At 41.1% G+C, this 25,809-nt stretch overlaps 1 protein-coding gene across 2 annotated transcripts in view; it reads left to right on the plus strand.

Moving 5' to 3' along the window:
- CEP164 (centrosomal protein 164) overlaps positions 1–25,809 on the plus strand; it is a 128,805-nt gene that overhangs the window by 40,515 nt on the left and 62,481 nt on the right. Inside the window, exons 7-15 of one of the 2 annotated variants that reach the window (XM_077456854.1) lie at positions 4,894–4,971; positions 8,015–8,125; positions 8,714–9,010; positions 9,995–10,057; positions 11,603–11,680; positions 16,429–16,526; positions 16,605–16,943; positions 17,139–17,270; positions 18,600–18,804. In XM_077456854.1, coding sequence (XP_077312980.1) covers positions 4,894–4,971; positions 8,015–8,125; positions 8,714–9,010; positions 9,995–10,057; positions 11,603–11,680; positions 16,429–16,526; positions 16,605–16,943; positions 17,139–17,270; positions 18,600–18,804 — 1,401 coding nt within the window. The remainder of the gene's footprint in view (positions 1–4,893; positions 4,972–8,014; positions 8,126–8,713; positions 9,011–9,994; positions 10,058–11,602; positions 11,681–16,428; positions 16,527–16,604; positions 16,944–17,138; positions 17,271–18,599; positions 18,805–25,809) is intronic. The other variant, XM_077456855.1, reaches the window with a different exon arrangement.

Below are 25,809 nucleotides of genomic sequence, written 5' to 3' on the forward strand. Positions count from 1 at the left end.
CGATGGATCGACTTGGGTACAATCGGCCTGCCCATAAATGGTTTGAATCTCAGCCAGTTTAGTAGGGATTCAAACCATCTGTGGCCGACTTAAGCATTAGGTACAATAGAGAGAAACAAATATGGATTTCTGTATAGCATCATCTTCTTTTCCACTGATGGGTAGAACATATGCCGCGTACACACGGGCGGACTGTATGGCGTACTTAGTCCGTCGAAACACATTTCAGCGGACAGTCCGCTCGTGTGTGGGCTTCAGCGGACTTTTTCAGCGTGCAGTCTGGCGTACTAAGTATTTCGGATTTTTCGAAACTCTGTCCGTCGTACTTTGGTTTCAGCGGACAATCCGCTCGTCAGTAGGCTAGTTCGACGGACTAAGAATGGTGCATGCCCAGAAAGGATTTACACGGCGGAAGGGTGTTTTGCTGTGTATTGGACTTCCTATTTCTAGTCCCGTCGTACGTGCTGTACACGTCATCGCGCAAGCTTTCGACGGACTGTTTGTGCATCCGTGTGTGGTCAAGTCCGTTCATTCGAAAGTATGACAGACTGTCCGTCGGATTGTATGACGGACTAAGTACGCCATACAGTCCGCTCGTGTGTACGCGGCAATAGCCTTTAGGTAGGTAGACTATTGTTTCTCTGTACTTTCTTCCTTTGTCTCCATTCAAATGCTAAAACATCAATTTATTTGCCGGTTTCCTAAGAATATAGCTTATCCAGGACCATTTTCTTTTCTCTTTATTTTTAAGATATTTTTGTATAAATTTTTTATTTATTTTTTTGTAACTCAATATGCATCTGGCCATCTAATGTTTTCGATATATCTAGACCGCTATTTTTCCCATTCTTTTGAATTAAATTTTTATTTTGTTTGGACATTTTCAATGTTTTGCTCATATATAACAGCCCTTTTAGTTTCCAAGGATATTTCTTCTAAGCCCTTGTACACACGGTCGGACATTCCGACAACAAAATCCGTCGGATTTTGTCCGACACTTGTGTTGCATACACACGGTCAGACAAAGTTGTCGGAAAATCCGATCGTAGGTAACGTGATGACGTTATCTCGTTACGACGGGACTACGTTCAGGCTAGTAGCCAATAGCTTTGGTCTAGGAATTTGATCTGAGCATGTGTGGCACTTTGTCCGATCGGAATTCTCTACACACAATCGGACAAAGTCAGATCGGATCATGTTGTCGGAAAATTTTACAGCCTAGCTTTAACACTTTGTCTGCTGGATATTCCGACGGAAACAGTCCGATGGAGTCCACACACGCTCCGATTATCCGACAACACGGTCCGATTGGACATTTTTCCGTCGGAATGTCCGACCGTGTGTACAAGGGCTAACTGTACACTGTTCTAAGCAGAAGAAAATTCCCTTTTGATTTGATGATAGGAGTTTCTACATCTGTATTCCTTAGTCCCCTGCAGTGATCAGTGTTTTTTCACACTGACCTCCATATCGCTAGGTGGAAGGTTGGTGAGAGGAACCTCTGAGCACAGTGGGGGTAGTACCAAGGAGCTGAATTCTGGTGGCATAGGTGACATTTAAGATAAAATAGTACATGTACAATATGTGAAAGTCGCATAAAATATGACTTTTTTTTTACAACTTAAAAAATGTGCTCACTTAAAATATATTATACTTTCTCCTCTAAACATACTGCTTCCTAATTATGTATCAGCTAAATCCAGTGCTGAAAGTAAATCAACAATCAATGTAAAAACAGATTGCCTTCCCCCCCCCCCCCCCAATAAAATGCTATTTTCACATTTTTTAATCTTTTGTTGTTTCTAAATACTCCTGGTTTCCAGCAGCCGGTTTGCAGCCACTTCCTATCTACATGAATACATGTTAGCCATGATACACTATGTTACCAAAAGTATTGGGACACCTGCCTTTACACGCACATGAAATTTAATGACATCCTAGTCTTAGTCTGTAGGGTTCAGTATTGAGTTGGCCCACCCTTTGTAGCTAAAACGGCTTAAACTCTTCTGGGAAGGCTGTCCTAGAAGGTTTAGGAGTGTGTCTAATGGAATGTTAGACCATTCTTCCAGAAGCGCATTTGTGAGGTCGGGCAGTGATGTTGGAGAGAAGGCCTGGCTCGCAGTCTCTAATTCATCCCAAAGGCATTCTGTCAGGTTGAGGTCGGGACGCTGTCAAGTTCCTCCACGCAAACTCACTCATCCATGTCTTTATGGACCTTGCTTTGTGCACTGGTGAGTAGTCATGTTGGAACAGGATGGGGCCATCCCCAAACTGTTCCCACTAATATGGGAGCATGAAATCATCCAAAATGTCTTAGTATGCTGATGCCTTAAGAGTTCCCATCACTGAAACTAAGGGGCCAAGCCCAACCCCTGAAAAACAACCCCACACCATAATTATTTGGACCATTCCTTCTTGTCCTCATCATTGCCTGACTAAACAAATGCACTTCTGGAAGAATGGTCAAACATTCCCATAGACACATTCCTAAACCCTGTGGCCAGCCTTCTCAGAAGAGTTGAAGCTGTTATAGCTGCAAAGGGAGGGCCAACTCAATATTGAACACTACAGACTAAGATTGGGATGCCATTAAAGTTGATGTGCATGTAAAGGCAGGTGTCCCAATACTTTTGGTAAATTCGTGTATTTTTCTTAGTGGGTTTCTTAATGGTAATGCCATGTCTGTATATTGTGTATTGAAAAAGCTACTTGTAGTTTCCATTAGATGTGTGTACAAAAAAAAAAAGAAGGTGACAAGAAGACAGTTGGGGGACAGGGACAGGACCTTCATTTTAAGGTCATCAGATATTCTTTTATTAAAAGAGTTTGCATGTTCTCCCTGTGCCTGTGTGGGTTTCCTCCGGGTACTCCGGTTTCCTCTCACAATCCAAAGACATGCTGGTAGGTTAATTGGCTTCTGTACAAAATTGGCCCTAGTATATGAATGGGGACCTTGGATTGTGGGCTCCTTGAGGGTAGGGACCAATGTGAGTATGCAATGTACAGGGATAGGGACAATTGTAGACACTCACTCAGGTTAAACTGGATGGACTGGTGTCTTTATTCAACCTTACTAATTAACTATTTAACATTAATGTTTAAGCGATCAGCTATTCTTTTATACACTGTCCCTACTGCCATCTCAGTCTGGGACTGCTAATTTGAGTTTCTTCTTTTGTGAAAGCTAAAATGTATATCTAAGACCCCTTTCACACCAGGGCGTTTTGCAGGCCCTATAGCGTTAAAAATAGCGCCTGCAAAACGCCCTAAAGAAGCTGCGCCATTGTGTGTAGTGTGAAAGCCCCAAGGGCTTTCACACTACTGCGGTGCGCTGGCAGGACGTCAGAAAAAAGTCCTGCCAGCAGCTTCTTTGGAGCGGTGAAGGAGCGGTGTATTGCCGGCGGTTTTAACCCTTTCGCGGCCGCTAGCGGGGGTAAAAGCGCCTGCTAGCGGCTGAAATGCGCCGCAAATCCGGCGGTAAAACGCTGCTAAAAATAGCGGCGTTTTACTAAGAGCTGTTCAGCATCTACCAACTGGGAGCTGTGTGGTAGCCGTGGGTCATTCAGTGTGAGAAGAGTGGTAAAAGTTTTTTGTCTAATTTACCAAGGGTGCAAACTACTTCAGAGGCTGCAGGCCAGAACAAATTATGGTAAACAGGCTTTCACACACATTGCAGAATATCACAGGTTGGTTTGCTAAATTGTAGGTAGGTACCACCTGGAACACTAGGGTAAAGAAAGGCTGTTTTATAAAATGGGTTAAGGTAGCTTATGCTGCTTAGGTGGAAAGCAAGCTGGGTAAAATACTTGTCATTTGTAATGAGATATTTTATATAAAACTTCAGAGTTTTGGCCATGGCCGTGTCACTGATTAAAAAAAAAATGATTGTCTAGGCCTGATGAAACAACAATATTGAAATGTAGTTGTGGGATTTGAAGGGGACAGTTAATGCAAATTTTTCAGAGGGATGAGAGGAAACAGTTGTCTAGTGTCATTAGGGTTGCCACCTGTCCAGGATTCGCCTGGACAGTTCGGGTTTGGAATCATGCGTCCGGGTTTCAGACTGCCTGAAACCCGGACACGTTATTTAGACTATGGCTTCCCAGCAGTTTTGCTGGCTGCAGTTGTCTAAACTAAGAGGGTCTGTTACAATCTTTCACACTGCCCAAAGGCGGCACTAACAACCCCCCCAAACACACAGACGGGAGAGGAGAGAGGGCTCAATCTGCTCCTCTTCCTCCTGCCCCTACCTCTCTGTGTCTGCCCACAATCTGCCCCTGTGTCTGGGGCTAGAAAATTGAAGTCTAGCAGCCTCAGATACATCTGGATGAGAGGTGCTGACTGCCAAGGGGTGAGTGAGCTCACCAGCCATCTCTGTCTGTGACTGAAGTCTCCCCCCTCTCCCTCTTCTCTCTCCTGCCTCTGAGTGAGTACACTAAGGTAAATCAGGTTTCTCAGAGCACCCCTTACATCAGAGTTCCCCTTTACACTAGAGGCCACTGTGTTCCCCCTTACATCAGAGTCCTCACCATGCACCAGAGTACTTAGTGTTCCCCCTTAGATCAGGGTCCCCAGAGTATCCCTTATGTTAGAGTCCCCAGAGTTCTCCCTTACATCAGAGTCTGCAGAGTCCCCCCTTACAGTGAAAGGAAACTCTGCAAGTTCAGATGTAAAAGGGGAACTCTGTGGACTCTGATGTAAAGGAGGACTCTTGTTATTAACTTCATATGATTAGAAATATTATTTAATAGCAAAATATATCTATAGTATATACTGTACAAAAAAAAATTGCAGTGTGCCACTAAAGTTTTTGGGTTTGATTTGAAGAAAAGGTGGCAACCCTAACTATCATGGTACTGACAATTGCATTAACATTATTTTCTTCTCCTGCAGAGCCCACGGGGATCCGCTCGCCTTCTTAAAAACCTGCATATGGACATTGGATCTCTGGGAGGTGGCTTTGAATATGAGGTAGGAACATTTGTTTTTTTTGTATTGTAGGGGTTTATGTCGGCAGAGGCCATAAGGGGTGCAGGGGTGCCCGAAATTCCCAAAGTTAGTTTGCCTATAAAAAAGCTAATCGTAGAACGATTTATTTTTAAATAAATGATAATATGACTAACATCATACTTAACATCTTAAAATTAAAAAAAATGTTAGTCATATTATGATTTATTTAAAAATGAATTGTTCTATGTGTGTGCACTCGTTGCACTGTGCTGAGGGGCCAGACTAATGTATTTCTATGAGGTCCATCAATTTTTAAACAAACATGTGATTAGAGCCTGAGGCTCTAATTTAGTCTGTTTTTTGGTTGTCCTCGGGGCGCAGAGCATGGCGCCCAAATCCTCCCACTTTGGATTAACACAGAACCCTCCGGGTATCAGGGGAGCCATGACAGCCCAGCGTCCTCTGTTGAGTTCAGACCTGGAGGGGTTTGTACCCCCCAAATAGTTTTTAGCACCAGCCGCCACTGGTTTATTATATTGCCAGGTTTTGTGACATAATATAATGACTTGGGTCATATCAGTAAAGTAGATGCCTCATAAAGGCAATGGGGTTGATTTACTAAAACTGGTGCAGCTCTGCATGGTAGCCAATCAGCTTCTAACTTCAGCTTGTTCAATTAAGCATTGATAATAAAACCTGGAAGGTTATTGGCTCCTATGCAGAGCTGCACCAGATTTTGCACGCTCCAGTTTTACTAAATCAACCCCCATGCAGATTTTCTTATGACGCTTGGAGGTCTATTTACTAAAATTGGTGCGCACAAAATCTGGTGCATATGTGCATGGTAGCCAATATCTCTCTCCAGTTTTAGTAAATCAACCCCTTAGTATTGCAAACACCAGTGTTAATACTAAATAAACTCTCACACATAGATTAGTGTTCTTTTCACCGAGTATCGTTCATTTTTATTATGTCTGCATTGTCATTCCTGTAATATACTGTATGTTGCTAGCATACACATATAGAAGCACTGCATTCTACTTAAATGTTGCATGCCTTCCTGGAACAAAGACACCATTTTCAGTTATTTAAATATCACACCAACCAAAGAATAAAATGGCTGAATATGAGGCTGTAATTATTATTCTTCTGTTCTAGGCCTACATGAGCAATCATCTGTGTTACATAATGATTATTATTATTATTATTATTATTATTATTATTACTACTACAATAATTAAATCCAGGGCTACCATTAGGACTGCACATCTACTACTCCAGAACAAGAGCAGATTGCTACATGCTAGTACAGAGAGGCTTGTGACTTCTCTTAGCACCTCCTTCGTTTATGGCAACAATAAGTTAATACAAATGATATAAGTGCTTCAGTGCTGAAGCCTCTCACCTGATGAAGCAAGGAATAGAATTACCTGAATTTAAACATTAGTCCCTGTACAGCAGAGATCTGCCTGGGAGAGGAGTCACAAGGAGTCACTGCAGTGTCCATGTGCAGCTATGGCACATAGTGATAGGAGGAGACAGCGGAGTTGCAGACAAATGAGCTCATCTGTGTGCTGCATGTCCTTTCACTGTCCAGTCACAGGCTGGATGGGAGACATGACCTGTAAGGGTAACATAGGTGCAGCAAAGAAAGATTGTGTCCCTCCCTGCCACGCAGGGCTGTGTAAATCTGTGGACCGGATAGATAGAATTACTACAGGCATACCCCACTTTTAAAGTGGAGGGCCACCCTGAAAAAAAAAGGGCATTAATATTATTTAAAAAAAAAAAAAAAAAAACATTTGAAATTTTTTTTTTTTTTACCTGGTCTGAAATCCCTGTTGCTAGGCAGTCTTCCTAATCTGCCTTCTTCCTGCTCCTCAGTGATCTTCGTTCTTCTGGGTAATGGGGCGAACGTGTTCTGGGAACTGTGTGTCCCATTCACAAAGCGCTGCGCGACTCGCGCATGCACAGTAGGAAACGGGCAGTGAAGCCGCAAGTACGAATGGCAGTGCTGGGACCCGAGAGCTGAGGGACATGTCGGCCTCGGCAGCCGACATCGCAGGCGCCCTGGAAAGGTAAGTCTCCTTTATTAAAAGTCAGCAGCTACTTTTTTTTTAGCTGCTGACTTTAAAAAACATTTTTTACAGCTGAAACACTGCTTTAAGTACGCAATAGGGTTTATTTACTAAGGATGAAAAGTGCAAAATCAGGCTCACTTCTGCTTCTAAGCCCAGATTTTTCAATTAAGCTTTGGTAATAAAACCTGGAAGCTCATTGGTTTCTATGCAGTGAGCCTGGTTTTGCACTTTCCAGCTTTAGTAAATAAACCCCTTTGTGTACTTAAAAGTGGAGTATGCCTGTACTCTACTTTGGCAGGTTAAAGCGGGAGTTCCGCCGTTTTTTGTTTTTAAAAGTCAGCAGCTACAAATACTGCAGCTGCTGACTTTTAAAATAAGGACACTTACCCGCCCAGAGCGCCCGCGATGTCGGCACTCGAAGCCGATCTCTTGATTGGCTCTCAGGTGCTGCCGCCACCATCTTGGGTATGGGAATCAGGAAGTGAAGCCTTGCGGCTTCACTTCCCGGTTCCCTACTGTGCATGCACGAGCCGCGCTGCGCAATAAGGATGGTCCCCGCTGTCTCTGGGATCCGTGTGTTTCCCAGCAGACAGCGGGCGACCCGCAGGAAGTGGCGTAAATACCCGCAGATTCTGCGGATATCTATGCCGGAAGTGGGTGCAAATACCTGTACTATACAGGTATCTGCACCCCACTCCCCCCTGAAAGGTGCCAATTGTGGCACCGGAGGTGGGGAGGGTTCCAATGTGCTCCGCTAAAGCTCTTTTTTATTTTTATTTTTATTTTTCATCTGTGTATTTAGCTGTTTGCCTAAAGTTTAGATGTAGGCAGTAACCACTATGCAGGATGTTAGACGCATTTTATTTGGGAGTGAACCTCTTTGTTTTACTTGAATTTAGATTAGTTGACAGATTAAGCAATCAGCTGGTTTGTACAATGAGCATGTCTAGAAAAGGGGGGATTTGTTTGTGTGTATCACCCAGGAGAGTGAACAGAAAGAGGAATCTGCTGCAGCGAGCTGCACAGAAGAGGGCACAGATCCAGAGCTGCAGAACCTTGAAAAATCCGAGGATGAAGAGGAGAGCCAGAAAGAGGTTCCATTGGGCATGATACCACTCAGTAGTAATGACATGGACCTCCCGCATGTGTGTGATCCTTACTTTGACCATCACTTCTTTGTAAACTCTCACCTGACTTTCCCAGTAGTCTATTTATAAAGGTCCATGTTGATTAGACTAGCAGCACAAATTGGCTTTTTATTTTTCGCCAATTTTAGATATATTAGAGCTTGTAGAAAAACGGTATCTATATGAATGCAATAAACTGGTTATCATCACCATATTCCAATAAGTAGTATATAAACAGTTGTAAAATAAGTGATTTATGAGGAGCAGCAGGATATCAGAGATGAATTCCAAACTTTGAATATTGTCGCAAATGTATTTATTCATTATCTACCGGTAATCATATTTTGCATTCATATATCAAAATGCCAGTTGTTTGATGTGAGCTGTCAAATTCTGTCAAGCTGAATTCAACTTTTTTTAAATATTTTCTGGTTGTGCTTAAATGTGTCTGTTTGTTTTTATTTTTTATTTTGAGTGCTTTGTTATCCCCCTTCTCTTGCTGAGCACTTGTGTAGTAGTGTTATAACATAGAGAATTTATTGTCAATTTCTCTAGAGGAGATTGATGGGGAGTGGGAATGTGCATCCATCCTCCGTTTCCGCTGCTCTTTCATCACAAGCTGGCCAAGACTCCAGTGTGGGCATTGATGAGACTTTCCAGGCTGGAGAGTGTGAGCTGGCACAATACTGTTCTTCTCCAGCTGAAATGTCTGCACAGAAAGAAGAGCCTGTACCTGGTTCCTCTGACAAAGAGCCTAAGGATGGAAATGCATCTAATAACTCTGCACCTTCCATGGCTGGAGAGCTGGGTTCTAGTGCCAGAGATTGTATTCAAGAACAAGATGAGCGAGATGTAGGAAAAATCCTCATCCTTATACCATTAGCTTTGTTTTTTATTGACCTTACCTATAGTTACTAGTATGTTACATTTTTGGCTATTTTAGTTTTCCTAATAAAATACATTGTATGTTCAAATAGACAGTTTTTGTTAGTAGTTTAATAGAATAAGACTGTAGAATTTAGAATTGCCTTGTTAGTTTTCTACTAGTTACACTCATTGTTGGTGTGGCTAAATGGTTTAAAGCTGAACTATGAGTTTAAAGTGAAAAGTGAAACTTTACCCATAACATTTTATAAAAGTAGTGTTCTTTAGCAACAAACATACATTCCACATACGTGAAACTGGCAATTGCAAAATGTGTGCCTTAAATTGCCTCCAGCAGTGTTCCTGTTTTTTCTTACTGGAGGCTGCCATTTTGCTGAAGCCCAGAGCCCCTAAATCTTTGTGTGCTTTTTGTATTTTAGATCTGTGCAGTTTCTGTAGGCTGCCTATAGTGGGTGGCCCTGCTGGGTGCATAGTGCAGCATAGTGATGATATTTTACTTGGTAATATCCAGATTTTTTAGGGCATTTGATGAACATAAAGGGAAATTTATATCCTTTTTGGCTATTGAGGAATACATTTGAATAAGGTATTTGTACCCAGGGTTCTTTAGGATTCAGTGTAGTATCTATGTAAGATTGTGCTGTGTTAAGCTTACCATACATTGTACCACATTAGAATGTTTTTTAATTTTCTTCAATAGCAAATGGCCATCAAGAAACCACCCTTATGAATGATATAATATGCTATTTTGCATATATAGGATGGTCGTAATTAAAGGATCGCAGTAAAAGCTACTGGACGACATGACTAGAAAGCCAGGAAAAATATTTTCAATAATAATGTTACACCGGAGCTAGTGGGCCAGTTTAGAGAACATTGTTGAAGACGTTAAAACATATTTCTCCAACTTGTTTTCTATCACTTTGTTTACATCCATTTCTTTTATTGCAGGACTCGGAACCTAGCGAGGGCAAAAAAGATGTTCTTAAATCTAACGGTGAACATGGACACATGGTAAATAGCAAACTGTGATACAGAGTTGCCTGTTTATATAACAACTAGATTTTCTTTGAAGTCTTTCTAATTTCAGATATCGTTTTTAATATATCTTTTAACTGGAAGAGCCAGTCTAGCTCTCTTGAGCTCTGTCTGTTGGTACCATGCATTGTTTTTGCAAATCAAACATTTGATTTTTGTATGCCACATATGTTGCAGTCATTGAAAGCTATAGGTACACAACGACCCTCCATGAAATCCTCAGTCACCAGCAGTAGCACATGAGGATAGTCCATAGCACTGTATAAGCTAAAATTTGAGTCCCTTTTAGCTTACACAAGGCATTTTCTCCTGCTCCCTACAGCTGAGCAGACCGGTAGTGAGAGCAAAAGGAAGGTCAGTATATGCTTCTGGGGAGCAGAGGATTAAAGGAAGGACACTTTTTTAAGACCATTGACATTTATACAGCAATTAGAGCTAAAAAATAGCCACTGATTACTGTATAAATGTCACTGGCAGGGAAGGGGTTAACGCTAGGGGTCGCTCAAGGGGTTAAGTGTGTCCTAGGGAGTGATTCTAACTGTGGGGGCAGTGTACTGACAGTGATGTCTCTACTTACAGTTTCTAATCTCTAGAAACAGCAAATGTCTCTCCTCTCCCTGTTTACATTGACAGATCCCTCCATTCTCATTCATCTCTCTCTCTCTCTCTCTCTCTCTCTCTCTCTCTCTCTCTCTCTCTCTCTCTCTCTCTCTCTCTCTCTCTCTCGATCGTGGTGGCCGGGCACATGCATCAGCTCCTACATCACGCGGCTGTCGTGCACGCGCACCTGTCAAGTCTATTTAAAGAGCCAATGTACAGCTGCTGCGATTTGCCCAGGAGAGCCAACTTGCCTCAGTATAATGACGGCGGCAGGTTGGCTAGTGGTTAATAAGCAATGAAGCATAGTGTTAAACAATCAGTAATGTTCAGATACATCAGGGATTTACAGTACTATAATAAAAGCAGGTTCCATACATTAAGGCCTCATGCACACGCAACATTTTTTACAGCTGCTGTTTTTGGCTTTAGGCATTTTTGTCTGCAGCCAGTAAACTCCCCAGCATGTGATCCTATTTGCCCATGCTCCAATAGGGTGTTATCGGCGGTTTTTGGCAGGTGCGTTTTCTGGCTGGAAAAAACCCCCAGAACTACTGGATTTGAAGGAGTTTTTCAGCTGTAAAAAGGCTCTAACTCTGATAAAAACATGGAAAAATGCAGCTATTCAGCGTTTATGAGCGTTTTTGAGCCATAAGCTTTTGTCGGTGTATAGTCTTGCTAAAAAATAAGCTGAAAAACGCTCCTATAAAAACGCTGAAAAACGTATTCTACAGCTACAGCTGCTGCCATTTTTTTTTTTAACATCCAATGTGCATGAGGCCTAAAAATGATAATACTAGTGGCGAAAACAAGAAGACAAAGTGCAATTTACATTAGCAAGTAGACGTTTAAATATTAGAATATCTTTAATAATTATAAGAAGTATTTGCATGTATTCTAACATTATTTTACCCCTTTTTCCAGAATTTTAATTTAGGTGTACAATCCATAGAAAAAGTTCATGACATTGACTCTCTATCTCCTGCACCTGCAAGCCCAAAAGTAAGCAGCACTTGCATGCCTAGATATTACATGTTACTTTTTTTAGGAAATATTTATGGATGGTGATTGGAGGAAATTATTATCTGTAATGATTTCACCATTACCACAGTCCCAATATGGTCATAAAACCTGCAATACACGTGTATGGTTTGTAGGGGGCACTGTATATGCTTTGCAATGCTTAGTTTCACATATGTGTATTTCTGCTTTTTGTCCAAGGGCTTCATTCCTAGGACTCAGCTGCTTGTTTTCTCAAGCATCAGAAGATATGAATACCTGTTCATGTGGTTATAATAGACATAAATTAGCCACATACTGACTGAAATGTTACACTGACTATTAAAGGAACCAAAAATTAGATTGGGTTGAAGAGATATTAGTTCAGTCAACTAGCCCAGCAGTATTTTATCTCAGAAAGTCTTTTGATTGGCTTACTTAATACCACCAGGAATCTTCCCAATTAGATTAAAAGCAGCAATGTCATTTTTTTATTTATTTTTTTAAACCCTTTAGTGATGATGCATGTACCCCTAGGAGTACCTCTGCTCCTTTTAGGTTTACTTTATGTAACGACCACAATTTGTAGCAATAATTAATTTCATGCAAAGCATATTGGTATTATTATTTATCATTTATGAACATAATGGTATTGTTTGCATAATATACTGTACACACACACATTAGGGGATATACAGAGGGTGTATTCGAGAAGTAGAGCAGAAAGTAGTTGGAGAAGGTTGTCGTTTTTTTTTTTTTAAAGAAATATGATACAAAACACTATTTTCGTAAACTGTTTCATAAAATGAGTGGAACTTTTGAAACGCATAACCTTAAAAAGTAATGTTAAGGTAATTAAAATTAAACTATTGGGAACAAGTCGTACAACAGTCGTAATAATAATAATGACACAGATATCCTTAGTACAGACAAGAATCCTTCCCAATGGTTTCTGTAATTATTTGGGTAAAATTTCGATTTTTTTTAAAATTGCTTTTCATTGCTGAGTTTATAAAATCATGAGCTAGGATTTCAGCAAAGCAGTGTTTTTTTTTTTAGACTTAACAAAACATCCTGTAAAATCTGAGGTATTAATCTTAAATTAGAATGGTGATTATAGTTTTGTGTTGCTGTGCAAGATGCCATAACAAGAAAAAAATAGAATTCTAACTGTAATATAAAATAGGCCAACAAATATATTTTAAAGCGGTTCTTCACCCTAAGGCTAGGTTCACATTGCTGCGATGCGGGAACGCCGCGAATCCGCGGCGTTTTCCCGCATCGCATACCTCCCGCCGGCAGTTCACACTGCCCTATGCGGACGGCTGGGGGTGTCAATGTTATGTTAATGACACCCCCAGATCCGTCCGCATATCGCAGTGCGATCTGCCGACTCGCACAGGAATCGGATCGCATGGTGTGAACCCCCATGCGATCCGATTCCGTTGCGGACCCAAAAAAGGGTCCTGTGCGAGTTTGCTGCGGGACCGCTGCGAGTTCAGCCATACTATCTGTATGGCTGAACTCGCAGCGCTACGGAGATCGGATGTGATTTGCTGTGCGAATCACATCCGGTTCTCCCCCCGCAGCGGTGTGAACCCAGCCTAAAGGGGAAGTTCCGCTAATCTGATCCCTCCTCCCCTCCGGTGCCACAATCGGCACCTTTCAGGGGGGAGGGGGGTGCAGTTACCTGGATAATCCAGGTAACTGCACCCACTTCCGGTCAGACCGCCGCAAACCCCCGCAGACGCCCCGCCCCCCCGTTGTGTTCTGGGAAACACACAGTTCCCAGAGACACAGCGGGGGACCATAAGAGACGCGCAGCGCGACTGGCGCATGTGCAGTAGGGAACCGGGCAGTGAAGCCGTCATGCTTCACTTCCCGATTCCCTGACAGAGGATGGCGGCGGTGGCAGCAGCGAGACGAGCGATCGCTCGTCATCTGCCGCCGACATCGCTGGACCCTGGGACAGGTAAGTGTGATTTTATTAAAAGTCAGCAGCTGCAATATTAGTAGCTGCTGGCTTTTAATATTTTTTTTTTAGGTGCAGCTCCTCTTTAAAGATAATTTATGTTGGTTTTGTATATTTTTGTATTTTCTGTAATGATTAGGACTAGACAATATATTTTTTATTTTTTTTGCCTAGTAAATATGAACTATGGCAATGTTTTTTTGTATTCTTGTTTCCTGCCAACAGATGGAGCTCTGTGCTCTTCTTCAGATGTTTTGTAAGCTACCCTTATCAGTTGTGTGGGAAAACAAAGCTGGGCTCTACACACAACTGAGTGTTTCCTTTTCCTCTCTGGCTGCTTGTTTAGAGAGTTCTATGCAATATTTTAATCATAGAACCTGAAGGTTAACAGCTTGTGTTGTGCCTCTGCTTAAAAAAAAACAAAAAAACAAAAAAAAAACAATGCTTTGCTACTTCTTTATGCACCTTTTAATTAAAATTTTGAGTACATGAAGATATAGGATAAATAGAGAAACAGACTTAAAAATCAGTTTAGAAATCTATACATTTGATAACGAACAAAACCTATCATTAAAAGTATCCTGAAGCCATTATAGTTACAATTTATTGTCCGCTCTATCCAAAACTGATATTTTGATTTTGCTTTATTTTTTTAGCTTTTAAAGAATAAAGATTTATTTGTATGAAAAAGATGTACAGAAGAAAAGCACATCAACGCATATGATGACAGACAATCTCTTAATACATACGATGTTCCAACCTCAGTGCAATGTAGACATTGGGGTTGATTTACTAAAGGGTAATACACTTTGCACTACAAGTGCACTAGGAAGTGCAGTCGCTGAAGATCCGTAGGGGACATGCAAGGAAAATAAAAAACAGCATTTTTGCTTGTACATGATTGGATGACAAAATCAGCAGAGCTTCCCCTGATTTCAGAACTTTACCTCAGATCTACAGTGACTGCACCTCCAAGTGCATTTTCAAGTGCACTGTAGTGCAGAGTGGATTTTCCTTTAGTAAATCAACCCCATTGTCTAAACTAGCATTTCTCAACCAGGATTCTGTGGAACCCTAGGTTTCTTCCAGAGGTTGCTAAAGTTCTGTGAGCAATGACCAATTTCTGACTTTCAGATAATATAACCTTTGACACCAATGATATTTTTAGCTATCAGTAACAGGAGTAATCTTCCCACTGAACAACAAGGAGCATTTTTCCCAATTGCCACCATGCTAATCTACAGTGAAATGTAGGAATAGTAATAATTGCAAGGGATTCCCTTATATATCAAGGGTTTATTCATTTTAAAAAGCCTGAGAAATGCTAAGTTTCCTCCCTCTCTGTCATGTATGGACAGAGAGGGAGTGTTTGTCTGAAGATGCTGGACTACCTGAGGGAGCAGATTTGATGGTATTTGCTCAGTAGAGAAACAGACTGTAATCCCTCACTGCCACTGCTGTATGACATACAGAGGTGGCAATAACTAGGTTAATTAATAGGAAAATGACTACAAATTACACCTAAAAGGTCAATTACGGTCTCTTTACATAAAGGACAAACAAATTACATTACAAGCTTTGCCTTTCTTATTGGGAAAAAAATTGAAGCACTAGATATATAATGTCTAGCGGTCCAGCCATACAGGATCAATGCGATTTTAAAGTGGTTGTAAACCCTTACAACCAACTTTGACCTACAGGTAAGCCTAGATTAAGGCTTACCTGTAGGTCCAAGAAATATCTCCTAAACCTACACGGTTTAGGAGATATTTGCCGAAATACAGGCACCGCTGTCTACGGCGCATGCACTGAGCGCTCTGAGGTCAACGGCGATATGCCGTGAGTGGCGGCTCCCATGCGCATGCGCAGGAGTGATGTCATTGCGGCTTTGCCGAATGACAGCGGCGGAGCTGCGAGACCCACTGAGAAGATGGATTCGCTGGACTACAGGGGACAGCGGTGACTTCGCTGGCTCCTGTGTCAGGTAAGTGACACATAATGGACTACTATGCGATGCATAGTAGTCCATTATGCTTTACCTTTGCAGGGAATCAAAGAGGAAGTAAACCCATCAGAGTTTACTTCCTCTTTAAATGCTTGTTGATGTTTCGGTGACCTAATTAAGGTTTTGTTACTTTTCTATATAGTGGTAATCTGATTACTTCTCATTTTGGTTATCTCTATTAAGAGGGGTTATTATAATATGAGTTTCAAGATATGTATACATCTCAAAAATGACCCCCCTTACACCCCACTACAAAATCCCCAGGTACTGATCTAGCTCGATGCACTCTGGCAAATTGGTCAGAAAGGAAAATGAAAATGAATCGCTGCACTCCAGGTTGCAGAATTTTCATGTTGATGTTTCGATCTGGGGAGCGCTTTATTACTATTAGCACTGGTGCTCTTAACATCAGTGATTGGTATTGTTGTTATTCTCCTAAGATCTTTCTAGGTAACAATTCCCAAAAAGTCTTCATGAAGGAACTAGATTGTGCATCTTTTTCTCCAAAGTCAGTCAGAGAGAAGCGATTTAAAAGTTCCACATAAGGGGTGACTTATGAAGCAAGGCTCACACTGAATGGAGCACCTAAACCACCATACATCTGGCTGTCTCATTTATCAAAAAACGTAACGAATGGTTTCTCAACTGTAATTTATAGCCATATATCATCATTGGATTGTTTTCCTATGTTAGTTTGTCACTATATTTAATGAAAAGCGCATGCTACAAGCTGGATTTCGACTTTAAAGTAAATAAGAATTTCTCTTCCTTTAGGAAGCAGACGAAGAAGAGGTAGATGAAGATGTGGAGGAGGAAATTGGTGATGATGACTATATGGAACCCCTTAAGGAACCTTTGGATAAGATTCAGAGGTGTGCTGGGTTTACGGCTTTTGTTATTACAGATATATGTTTTTTTGTTTTTTTCACTAAGACATTTCTCTCGCACAGGCAAATTCACCCAGACCCAAAGCCAACAAGTGCTACTGTAGAACCGTCATCTGCAAAAGAACCGGCAGTAGAACTATTCAGAAATGGCAGCGAATCCTCACACAATTCAGAGAATGAATCTAGGAAGATGTCTGAAACCCCAAAGCATACTGGGCAGCTATCAAAACTTGTGGGTGAACTTCCTAAAGCTTCAGCTAGCAACTCCAAAACGATTGAGCAAGAGAAAAGTGCTTTAGAAGAAGAGCATAAAAGGAATCTGGAGAATCTGAGAGAAATGTTTAGCAAAGAGGAAGAAGCAAGGAAACGTACGCTGCAAGAGCTCCATAACAGTAACATCAGGTATTTCACTAGCTCAGTTACAATCATTTAGAGTAATTTAGAATATATATTTACAGTATATATCGAGTATGTGTGTTTTTATATATATATATATATATATATATATATATATATATATATATATATATATATATATATATATATATATATATATATATACATATACATATACATTTTTTTTATGTTTTAAAACAGAGCATTAGAGGAAAAGCTGCAGAGAGAGTCTGAAGAGGAAGAAGCCAGGATGAGGGAGGCACAGAAACAGAGGCTTCTCAATTTGGAAAATGAACTTGTTAAAGAGAGAGAAGAAGAGGCGCAGAAAATTCGGTAGGAAACACAAATATGAAGCAGAGAATAATATACAAGGTTGATACAAGTGAAGCCGGTTAATTGGTGTCAAAATCTCCACTAATTAATTATATGTATTGACATTTTACTTATCTTATGAGAAACCATGAATGAATGTTGATCTAATGCATGCATTCTTATACATGCAGTATATGCCATTTTCCCTGTAAACTAAGCTTGGAACCCAGGGAGTCGCCCACCTAGAGTTTCCTGCTCCCTGAAATCTCTTCCCTTTCTGGCACCCAATACGTGGACCAGCTTAAGGCTGCAGACTCAAAAAGAGAGAGCCTGTGCTTGCTGTGTGCATATCTGATGGGGGTTTAGGAGCCCACTGTAAGAAAAGTGTATTAAGTAGTAAAGTTGAAGTAATTACCTATTGGTCCTGACAAATTATTTTGTCACTGTGGGCTTCCTGTGATAAGGTGACAATGCCAACCAAGCTTCCAATGCAGCATTAGCGTAATCGAGTTGGCACACATTTCTGCTGGGGATCTTAGTGCCAGGGCACAACTTACCTGATAATCTCCCCATTGTCAGCCCATGCCCGTGCTTCACTCAGCAATGCTTGACTAGAGCTACTCCTGAAGGTAGCCATAGTTCAGCAGAGAAAAGGGGTCTACAGAGGCATGTGTGATGTTTTGAGCCTGCAGTGGTGTCACAATAAGTGACAATGCTCTGTGGCTTCTCCACACACAAAGCCCCACTCCTGCAGAAAAGAAAGGCAGAAACTGCTATTGGATTTTACAATTCCCCTCCATGGGTGCTTTGTGTGTCAGAGCACAGTGGGCCCCACCCCCCTCAGGGCCTGTGTGCACCGCACACATTGCAACCATGGATGATACGCCCCTGCATGTTTGTAAACATCAGGGTTTACTTCTACTTTTAACAACCAAAATTAGCTTTTTCACGTAGTAAAAAATTTGCGTGAATCAGGGGTCATTGACCTGTTTTTGATTATGTTTTTGAAAAAGGTTATTTTATGTAATGTCGTTAATTTGGATTTCTTGTTTAACAAGAGCACAGTTGAGATCTTTGTGGCATTTAGGTGTTGTAATATTTTCTTTCTATTTATCTATGTTACAGGATATGTTTACTTTTCATAACATGTCACATGTTACACCCCTATTCAGGGTGTAACATATTACTGCTGCAGCTGCCCCTAGACCCCCCCCCCCCATCCTTCACATTTTTTTTACCTGCAAAAAAGATATGCATTTTATATTGTTGTTGAAAATGTGTACTTATCATTAAGATAAAATAAGATCGTTTATACTTGGTACCTTTTTCCCTTTTTTTTTTTTCCTACAGGAAACAAGAGTTGACAACTAGAGAACAACACAGACAGACATTAGAAAAACTAGAGGAGGAACTTTTGCAGGAAAGAAATTACTTCTCTGAAAAATTTAAACTAGAAACAGAAAATCTATTACAGCAAGAGAAAACGACTATCTTGCGTGAAAGAGAAATTGCACTTAAAGAGCTGAGTACTAGGCTTGAGCAGGAAACTAGAATGGTAAGCAATTCCTTGTGTGGACTGTAAGTCCATTCTTCTCAGCAGTTCATTGGGTTTGCTGCTCAATGAGATGGTCACACTGCTTTTTTCTTGCACTGGGGAATACCCCTTTCAGCCTTTGAAAAGCTAAAGAGATCTAACCTCAATATGTTATGATATCTTATATCTGGCTTCTTGTACACTTACGTTTAATTTGATTATGTACTTCTAAGCAAATTCCTTAAACAAATTTATTTGATTATGAACTAGGCACTTCTAAACAAATTCCTAATTTCTCTGCGTATCCATGAAACAGTCTGCACAATTGAGAATGTATGTGTTTTTTTTCAAAGTGCAGAGTTAATCCAAATATGCCTGGTATGATCTTTTACAATCAGTCATTCATTCCTGTGATGATGTCAAACCATGCTTTGCAATGGCTTGGGATGCAGATCTTTCTTTTCGCATTTAGAAAACCGGAGTTAGACCGGTAATGTTGAGTAGACTTTCAGGACAGCGCTCCTTTCACCGGGGCAGGAAACACTTTATCCATCAGAGTAAAAATGCAGTTTGAAGGATGGAACTACAAGAGAACACAGAACATCCGAGAACAAGAAATCGACAGGGCGGGAACCTGGCTGTCCTGGAAGACTACTGAAAAATAGAGATACCGGTGAGTCTCCGGTTTTCCCCTGTTATCCTCCAAGACAGCCCATGAGATGATAAGCATGAGCTTACCAGCCTAGGGGGGACCTCTGCCTGAATGACTTTTTTGCCAAAGGCTTGGTCCTGGCTGTTTAGGAGGTCCAAGTGATGCTGCTTAACCAAAGCGGAGAATCTGGGCCATGTAGCGCCTTTACAAATCTGCTCTGGATTGGCACCAGCTCTCTCTGCCCAGGAAGTAGATAAGGCTTTAGTGCAGTGATGGCAAACCTTGGCACCCCAGATGTTTTGGAACTACATTTCCCATGATGCTCAACTACACTGCAGAGTGCATGAGCATCATGGGAAATGTAGTTCCAAAACATCTGGAGTGCCAAGGTTTGCTCTAGTAGAATGAGTGTTTAGAAAGAGGGGAGAAACACTTATGATCTGTTAGCATTCCAAAATAGCCTGTTTAATCCCATCTAGCTATTGTAGACTTTGATGTCTGTGCTCCTCTGTGAGCTCCTGCAAGGAGGACAAATAGGGCATCGGACCTCCTAAACTGTGTGGCTATTTCCAGGTGAGCCAAAAGTCGTCTCTTTCCAGCAAGCAACACCTTTTTTTAAGATTAGGAGCTAAATAGAGGCTTCCTCTAAAGGGTTTGAAAGGGCACAAAATAGGCTGCAAAACCAATAATAAATCCCAAACAGGACTTCATAGTTTCATAGTTAGTAAGGTTGAATAAAGACACCAGTCCATCCAGTTCAACCTGAGTGAGTGTCTACAATTGTCCCTATCCCTGTACATTGCACACTCACATTGGTCCCTACCCTCAAGGAGCCCACAATCTAAGGTCCCCATTCATATACTAGGGCCAATTTTGGACAGAAGCCAATTGGCCTACCTGCATGTCTTTGGAGTGTGGGAGGAAACCAGAGTACCTGGAGGAAACCCACGCAGGCACAGGGAGAACATGCAAACTCCAGGCAGGTAGTGTCATGGTTGGGACCTATGACTCCTACACATACACACATACATTTTCCTTGACTAACATATTTAAAAATTTTCCCTTAGTGCAACAGTACAACAATGACCACATTATATGTTGTCTTGATGGAAATGCTCAATAAAACGCACACTTTATAATAACTACAAAGTTGAAGCATAGTTCTTATTTGGCTTGTATCCACTCTACTTTCAGGCTAAGCTAAAACTGCAGTCTCTGTTTGAATCTGCTCTTCTGCATCAAGTGGGTCCCAAGTTCAAATTTCTTAACATCACTTTGTGCTCAGACAGTTTCTATGATTGCATGCAGATGCAACACTTAGGGGTTGATTTAATAAATCTGGGGAGTGCAAAATCTGGTGCAGCTCTGCATAGAAACCAATCAACTTTCATGTTTTCAATTGAAAAAGCTGAAGTTAGAAGCTAATTGGCTACCATGCACAGCTGCTCTCTCCAGTATTAGTAAATCAACCCCTTAGTGCTCTCTTTTCAAGTTTTTTTGTGAAACCTTTGGAAGTGGTTTCTTTAGACTGATTTTATTGCTTTTGCAATCAAATGTCACCTTAAAAATGGCTTTGATCTTACTGCCTTTTTTATAGTTAGGTTTGGCCTATTACTATATTTAAACTCCATGTCCCCAAGTGTGAACCAAAAGATAAGTACATCTATAGCTGTATAAGTCTATAAATATAGCTACAAAACTATAAAGTTCCAGTGGTTTTCAAAACTAGTGAGATTACGTAAAATAATATATTTTTTAAACCCATTAGTGCAAAAACAAGAAAGTAATATACAATCATTAGGATATAAAGTAATGAGAACAAAAGGACTAACAGCTTGAAGAAAATGAAAGTAGTAGTATTTTATTTTTATTTTTTTCCATAAAGCATTCTATCCATTAACGTAAAAAACCTTCTGTGTGCAGTCCCCACCCTCCTTATATTTACTTGAGACCAAAGTCGATCCAGTGCTGTGCCCTAAAGCAGGGGCTCTGTCCACACCGTGTCTCCTCACTGGCTATGGGGGCAGCTGTGGGAGCCATTGACTCCTACTGCTGTCAATCACAGCCTGAGAGAGCGGGGGGGGATTAGCCATGTTCTGTGTGTGATATGTAGAGCGAGGCTTGAGAGGCTCAACTATTGGAATCTTTTGTAAGCCTGGGTCCTGCTGCTGCTATTGCTTTTAAACACAAAAATGTGCTTTCATAGTTTCATAGTTAGTAAGGTTGAATAAAGACACCAGTCTATCCAGTTCAACCTGAGTGAGTGTCCACCCCTATCCCTGTACATTGCACACTCACATCGGTCCCTACCCTCAAGGAGCCCACAATCTAAGGTCCCCATTCATATACTAGGGCCAATTTTGGACAGAAGCCAATTAACCTACCTGCATGTCTTTGGAGTGTGGGAGGAAACTGGAGTACCCGGAGGAAACCCACGCAGGCTCAGGGAGAACATGCAAACTCCAGGCAGGTAGTGTTGTGGTTGGGATTTGAACCAGCGACCCTTTTTACTGCTAGGTGAGAGTGCTAACCACTACACCACTGTGCTGCCCTAAAATGGGCTCGAGCTACTCATATGTAGCTTTGTAAATGTGCTCAAGCTCATCTGAAAGGAAGATGGGGAAATGCAAGAGAAATTCCCATCATTTTATAAATGGGCTACAAAATGCAGGCCGCAGTTTGAAGTATTGTAGGAATTTATTAGAAAAATAAAACACTTCTAGTGCCCTTGCCCACTGTATTCAAACCTGAAAAAACAATGTTTTGTCTAAAATTCATTTTAAAATGTGATTCTTGTCATGCACTGCTTTTGTGTGCTTTTTCCTGTTTTAATGGCTTGCTAGAGTGTTTGTTTTATATAGCACCCTCTAGGTAGATAGGTGCTGGTGAGGATTTTTGGTTAGGGCTAGGTAAATTTAGGCACGCCTGGCTGGCAGTCAGGCAGCACAAGCAAGTAAAGTGCTGGAGGAGCTGAGGAGTGATAGTCTGCAGTAAGAGTTGTGCTGGAGGAAGATTGGCGTATATATACAGGAGTGTATATAGCAAGTCCAAGACAATTTTTACTATCTTTAATGGGCATCTCATACTTCCCTTACCCCATCCAAGTTGAATCCCCTCAATAAAACAAAAAAACAAAGCATATGGACTGTTCATTGTCTTGGAGTGTCTGAGGATTGGGCTAGGCTGGGCAGGGTGAAAGGTGGGCCACATTACTTAGCAGTCCCTACGGGGTACAGCTACAGTTTATTACAGTTTCATGGTGTTTTCTGCTTAAGTGAGAACCTAGGCATCATATCGAGAATTATTTTTGGCTGGGCCCACAATCTGGCAGAAGCCTGTGGTTTAGGAATAGAGAGCAGATGTTCACTTCTTTCCTCTAAGGTCTGCACACAATGTAAACCTGCAATGGATCTGAACAGACTATTTTCACTGATGATTGTACAGAGTTGGGGCCTCAGGTGCATTGCTTGTGAATTGGCAGTCTACTGTCCATTATTAGGCTGTATTTCATGAAACTACCAGAACATCTTCTATCACAGCCAGGATAAATGCGTAGTACCCAATCCAGGTGGAGAATAATTAATTCTGCACATATATATATATATATATATATATATATATATATATATGCAAATCAAAATAAAAAGAATATACAGAAGTTTATAATATGAAAAATCAGCTAAATCTACAAAATGCATTATTTTTTTCTTTCTGTCCATTGAGGGCCAGGAATCCTTAGACTGTTGGGTATAATGTTGCATACAGGAAAAATATACACTGGCAACAATAAAGGTCGTTGATTCGGATAACCACAATATTCATGCCTGAATTTTTTGCTAATGTCATCAAGATAGTGTACATGCCTTCTGCAGCTCTGCTTTTTATTTGCAATTTTTTTTTCTGCTAATAACAGCTGCTAGTAGATTTATGCCAGATATGTTAAATCCCGAAAGTCTCTCTAGTCAGATTTTTCCAGCTTATACTGGTGTTTTCTGTGTGACAGCCCAGAATTTATGGGAGTTTCTCCAGTCATACAGAGCTTATTTACACTTTATTATGTATGCTGGTGTTCTGTCTGCGATAGTTCTGCGTTTGGAAGTAACTACCTGGCTATGTTCTAATTTTCTCAGGACTCTACTATTCATTTCAGGCCAGTATGTCTTAGGGGTCCCTAAGGAGCTATTGGTCTAAAACTGAAGCAGTTTTTCTGTCTCTCTGTGTCGCCAACTGTCTGTAAATTTACGGACGGTTTGTAAAAAACAGGAGCTTTATTTCTCCTGTCCATAAATATCCGTAGACAGGAGAAAAGTGCTTGTAAAAACCTCCTTGTTGGCAACTCTGAACTGCGCATGTGCAGTTCCTGGAACCAATTGATTAGAGAACTGTCAGGCTTAGCCACGTGTGTAACACTTCACATCAGACAGCAGGGTGTAGCTTATATTCACATTCCCTGAAGAAGAAGCCATACTCGGCAGTAACTAACAGTAGTACCAAGAGGGCACTTTGGAGGATGTAAGAGGCACTCTGGAGGTAGTAAGGGCCACTCTGAAGGAGTATGTACTGTGGGGGGGGGCACTCTGGAGGTACTAATTTAGTAGGGGTAATTAGGGTAATTTGGCTGTCTTTAAAACTTTAGACCACCCTGCAGGTCATCCTTGAAGGTCATCCAATCTGGATTTAGTTGGACAACTCCATGATGGTGGCAAACATCTGGATTGAAAGTCTACCTGCGGCAACACAAGCAGTTCCAATCCTATCCTGGGCAGGAATTCACATTCCCATTTTTTCCACCTAGACATACTTTAGATGGCTGACAGCTGGACTTCCCCAGCCAACAGCGTCTGGACTTGGGGTAGTGGTCCCTACACCTGAGGTGTTCCAGCGCCTGTTTCATGGTGGATACTCTGGTGAATCTGAAATAGATATTAAGTTATCTTATACGTGTCAGCCTGCTATGAGTGAATACCAGAAATATATAAACATTCATTTAAATATACAAAATGGTGAAAATGTTGTTTGTATCCAACAATGTGCTAGTTCAGAACAAACTGTGCAAACATGTGCAAAATAAGTGCAAAAAAGCGACTAGGGATCAGAACAGCCAGGGATCAGAAATATGTTCAACCAATAATCGCATGAAGACGCATCTATGTCCAATATAAGTCCAAAATTAATGTTTGGCTTAATGATACTGCCTCCTCAGATTATTGCTGTAATTGATGCGTAAAGTCAATAGGGAATATTTCATTCACTCGTGCAAACAGTGCGGGTCTTCAATTAGAAAACGTCATCCCCGGTGCGCCACTCAGTGCTATAGTATGTAAATGCTCTCACCAGAGTTAATGCCCCTTATGGGGCTGGATGGACCTTCACAATGTAAGCCACTGTGCTGCTCTCTGGCTGCTGCTGGTGCACTGGGTGAAGCTTCGCTATTCCGTCCGTATGGTCTCCAACGTTAATTATATATGAGGAAAGACATATCCATAGTGTAATACATTCTTAACCAGATCGTTCGTTTATTAGTATTAAAAAACTACTCACATTTGACATTAAAAGCATATGCGTATTGAAAAAACTCAGCCGTTCGTCTCTATCCGTTCAAACGAGTGCACACAACGTGGCCACGCCCTACGCGTTTCGTCACTCTGACGTCCTCTGGAGCGGCCATATTGGTGCACCTTACTACCTAAATAGGGTGCAGTGCTCCACTACGCCTGCGCTAAACTGACAGCGCCATTTTGGGTGTGGGATGCCCTTACTCTGCTAAGGATAAGCACGGTTACTTTCCCTCCGTCCGTATATTTTTTATACATATATTTATTTATTGTATTTTTATTGCTATTTTTATTTCATTTATTTATTTAACATATCTTTTCTCTTCTGTCCGAGTTTACCTGGGAGTTATCTATTCAATCTTCCCCAGGCAGAAGCAATTATACATATTCCTCCCTGAATAGAATTTCGGCTCAAAACAAAAATAAAATAATGGGGAAATGCTAAGGGATGCCATTTAAATTGGGTATGGTTTTCAAAGGTATATAGGTAGGCTGCAGTGCTCCGAGGCTAATTTAATCTGTCTCCCCTAAGGGCGTTATAGACGGAGGGAAAGTAACCGTGCTTATCCTTAGCAGAGTAAGGGCATGAACACTTACAGGTCAGGAAGTGAAGGGAAATATCCTCAATGGGACATAAATGATAAAAAAAAAATGACAGCAGTTTTAACCATTTCCTACTTTAAAATAAAAAATACATTTTTGGTGTTACATATAGATTTGCATTATTTAACATTGGTTAGTGTGATTTTCTTTTGTGGTTTAATTGTTCCATTTCAGTTCTGAATTTCAGTACTGATCTCTCTAGATCCATATAGTCCA

This window comes from Lithobates pipiens, unplaced genomic scaffold (genome assembly GCF_037356315.1).
Source record: "Lithobates pipiens isolate NorthernLeopardFrog02 unplaced genomic scaffold, aLitPip1_a1.2 Scaffold_27, whole genome shotgun sequence".
In the NCBI taxonomy this organism is placed as follows: Eukaryota; Metazoa; Chordata; class Amphibia; order Anura; family Ranidae; genus Lithobates; species Lithobates pipiens.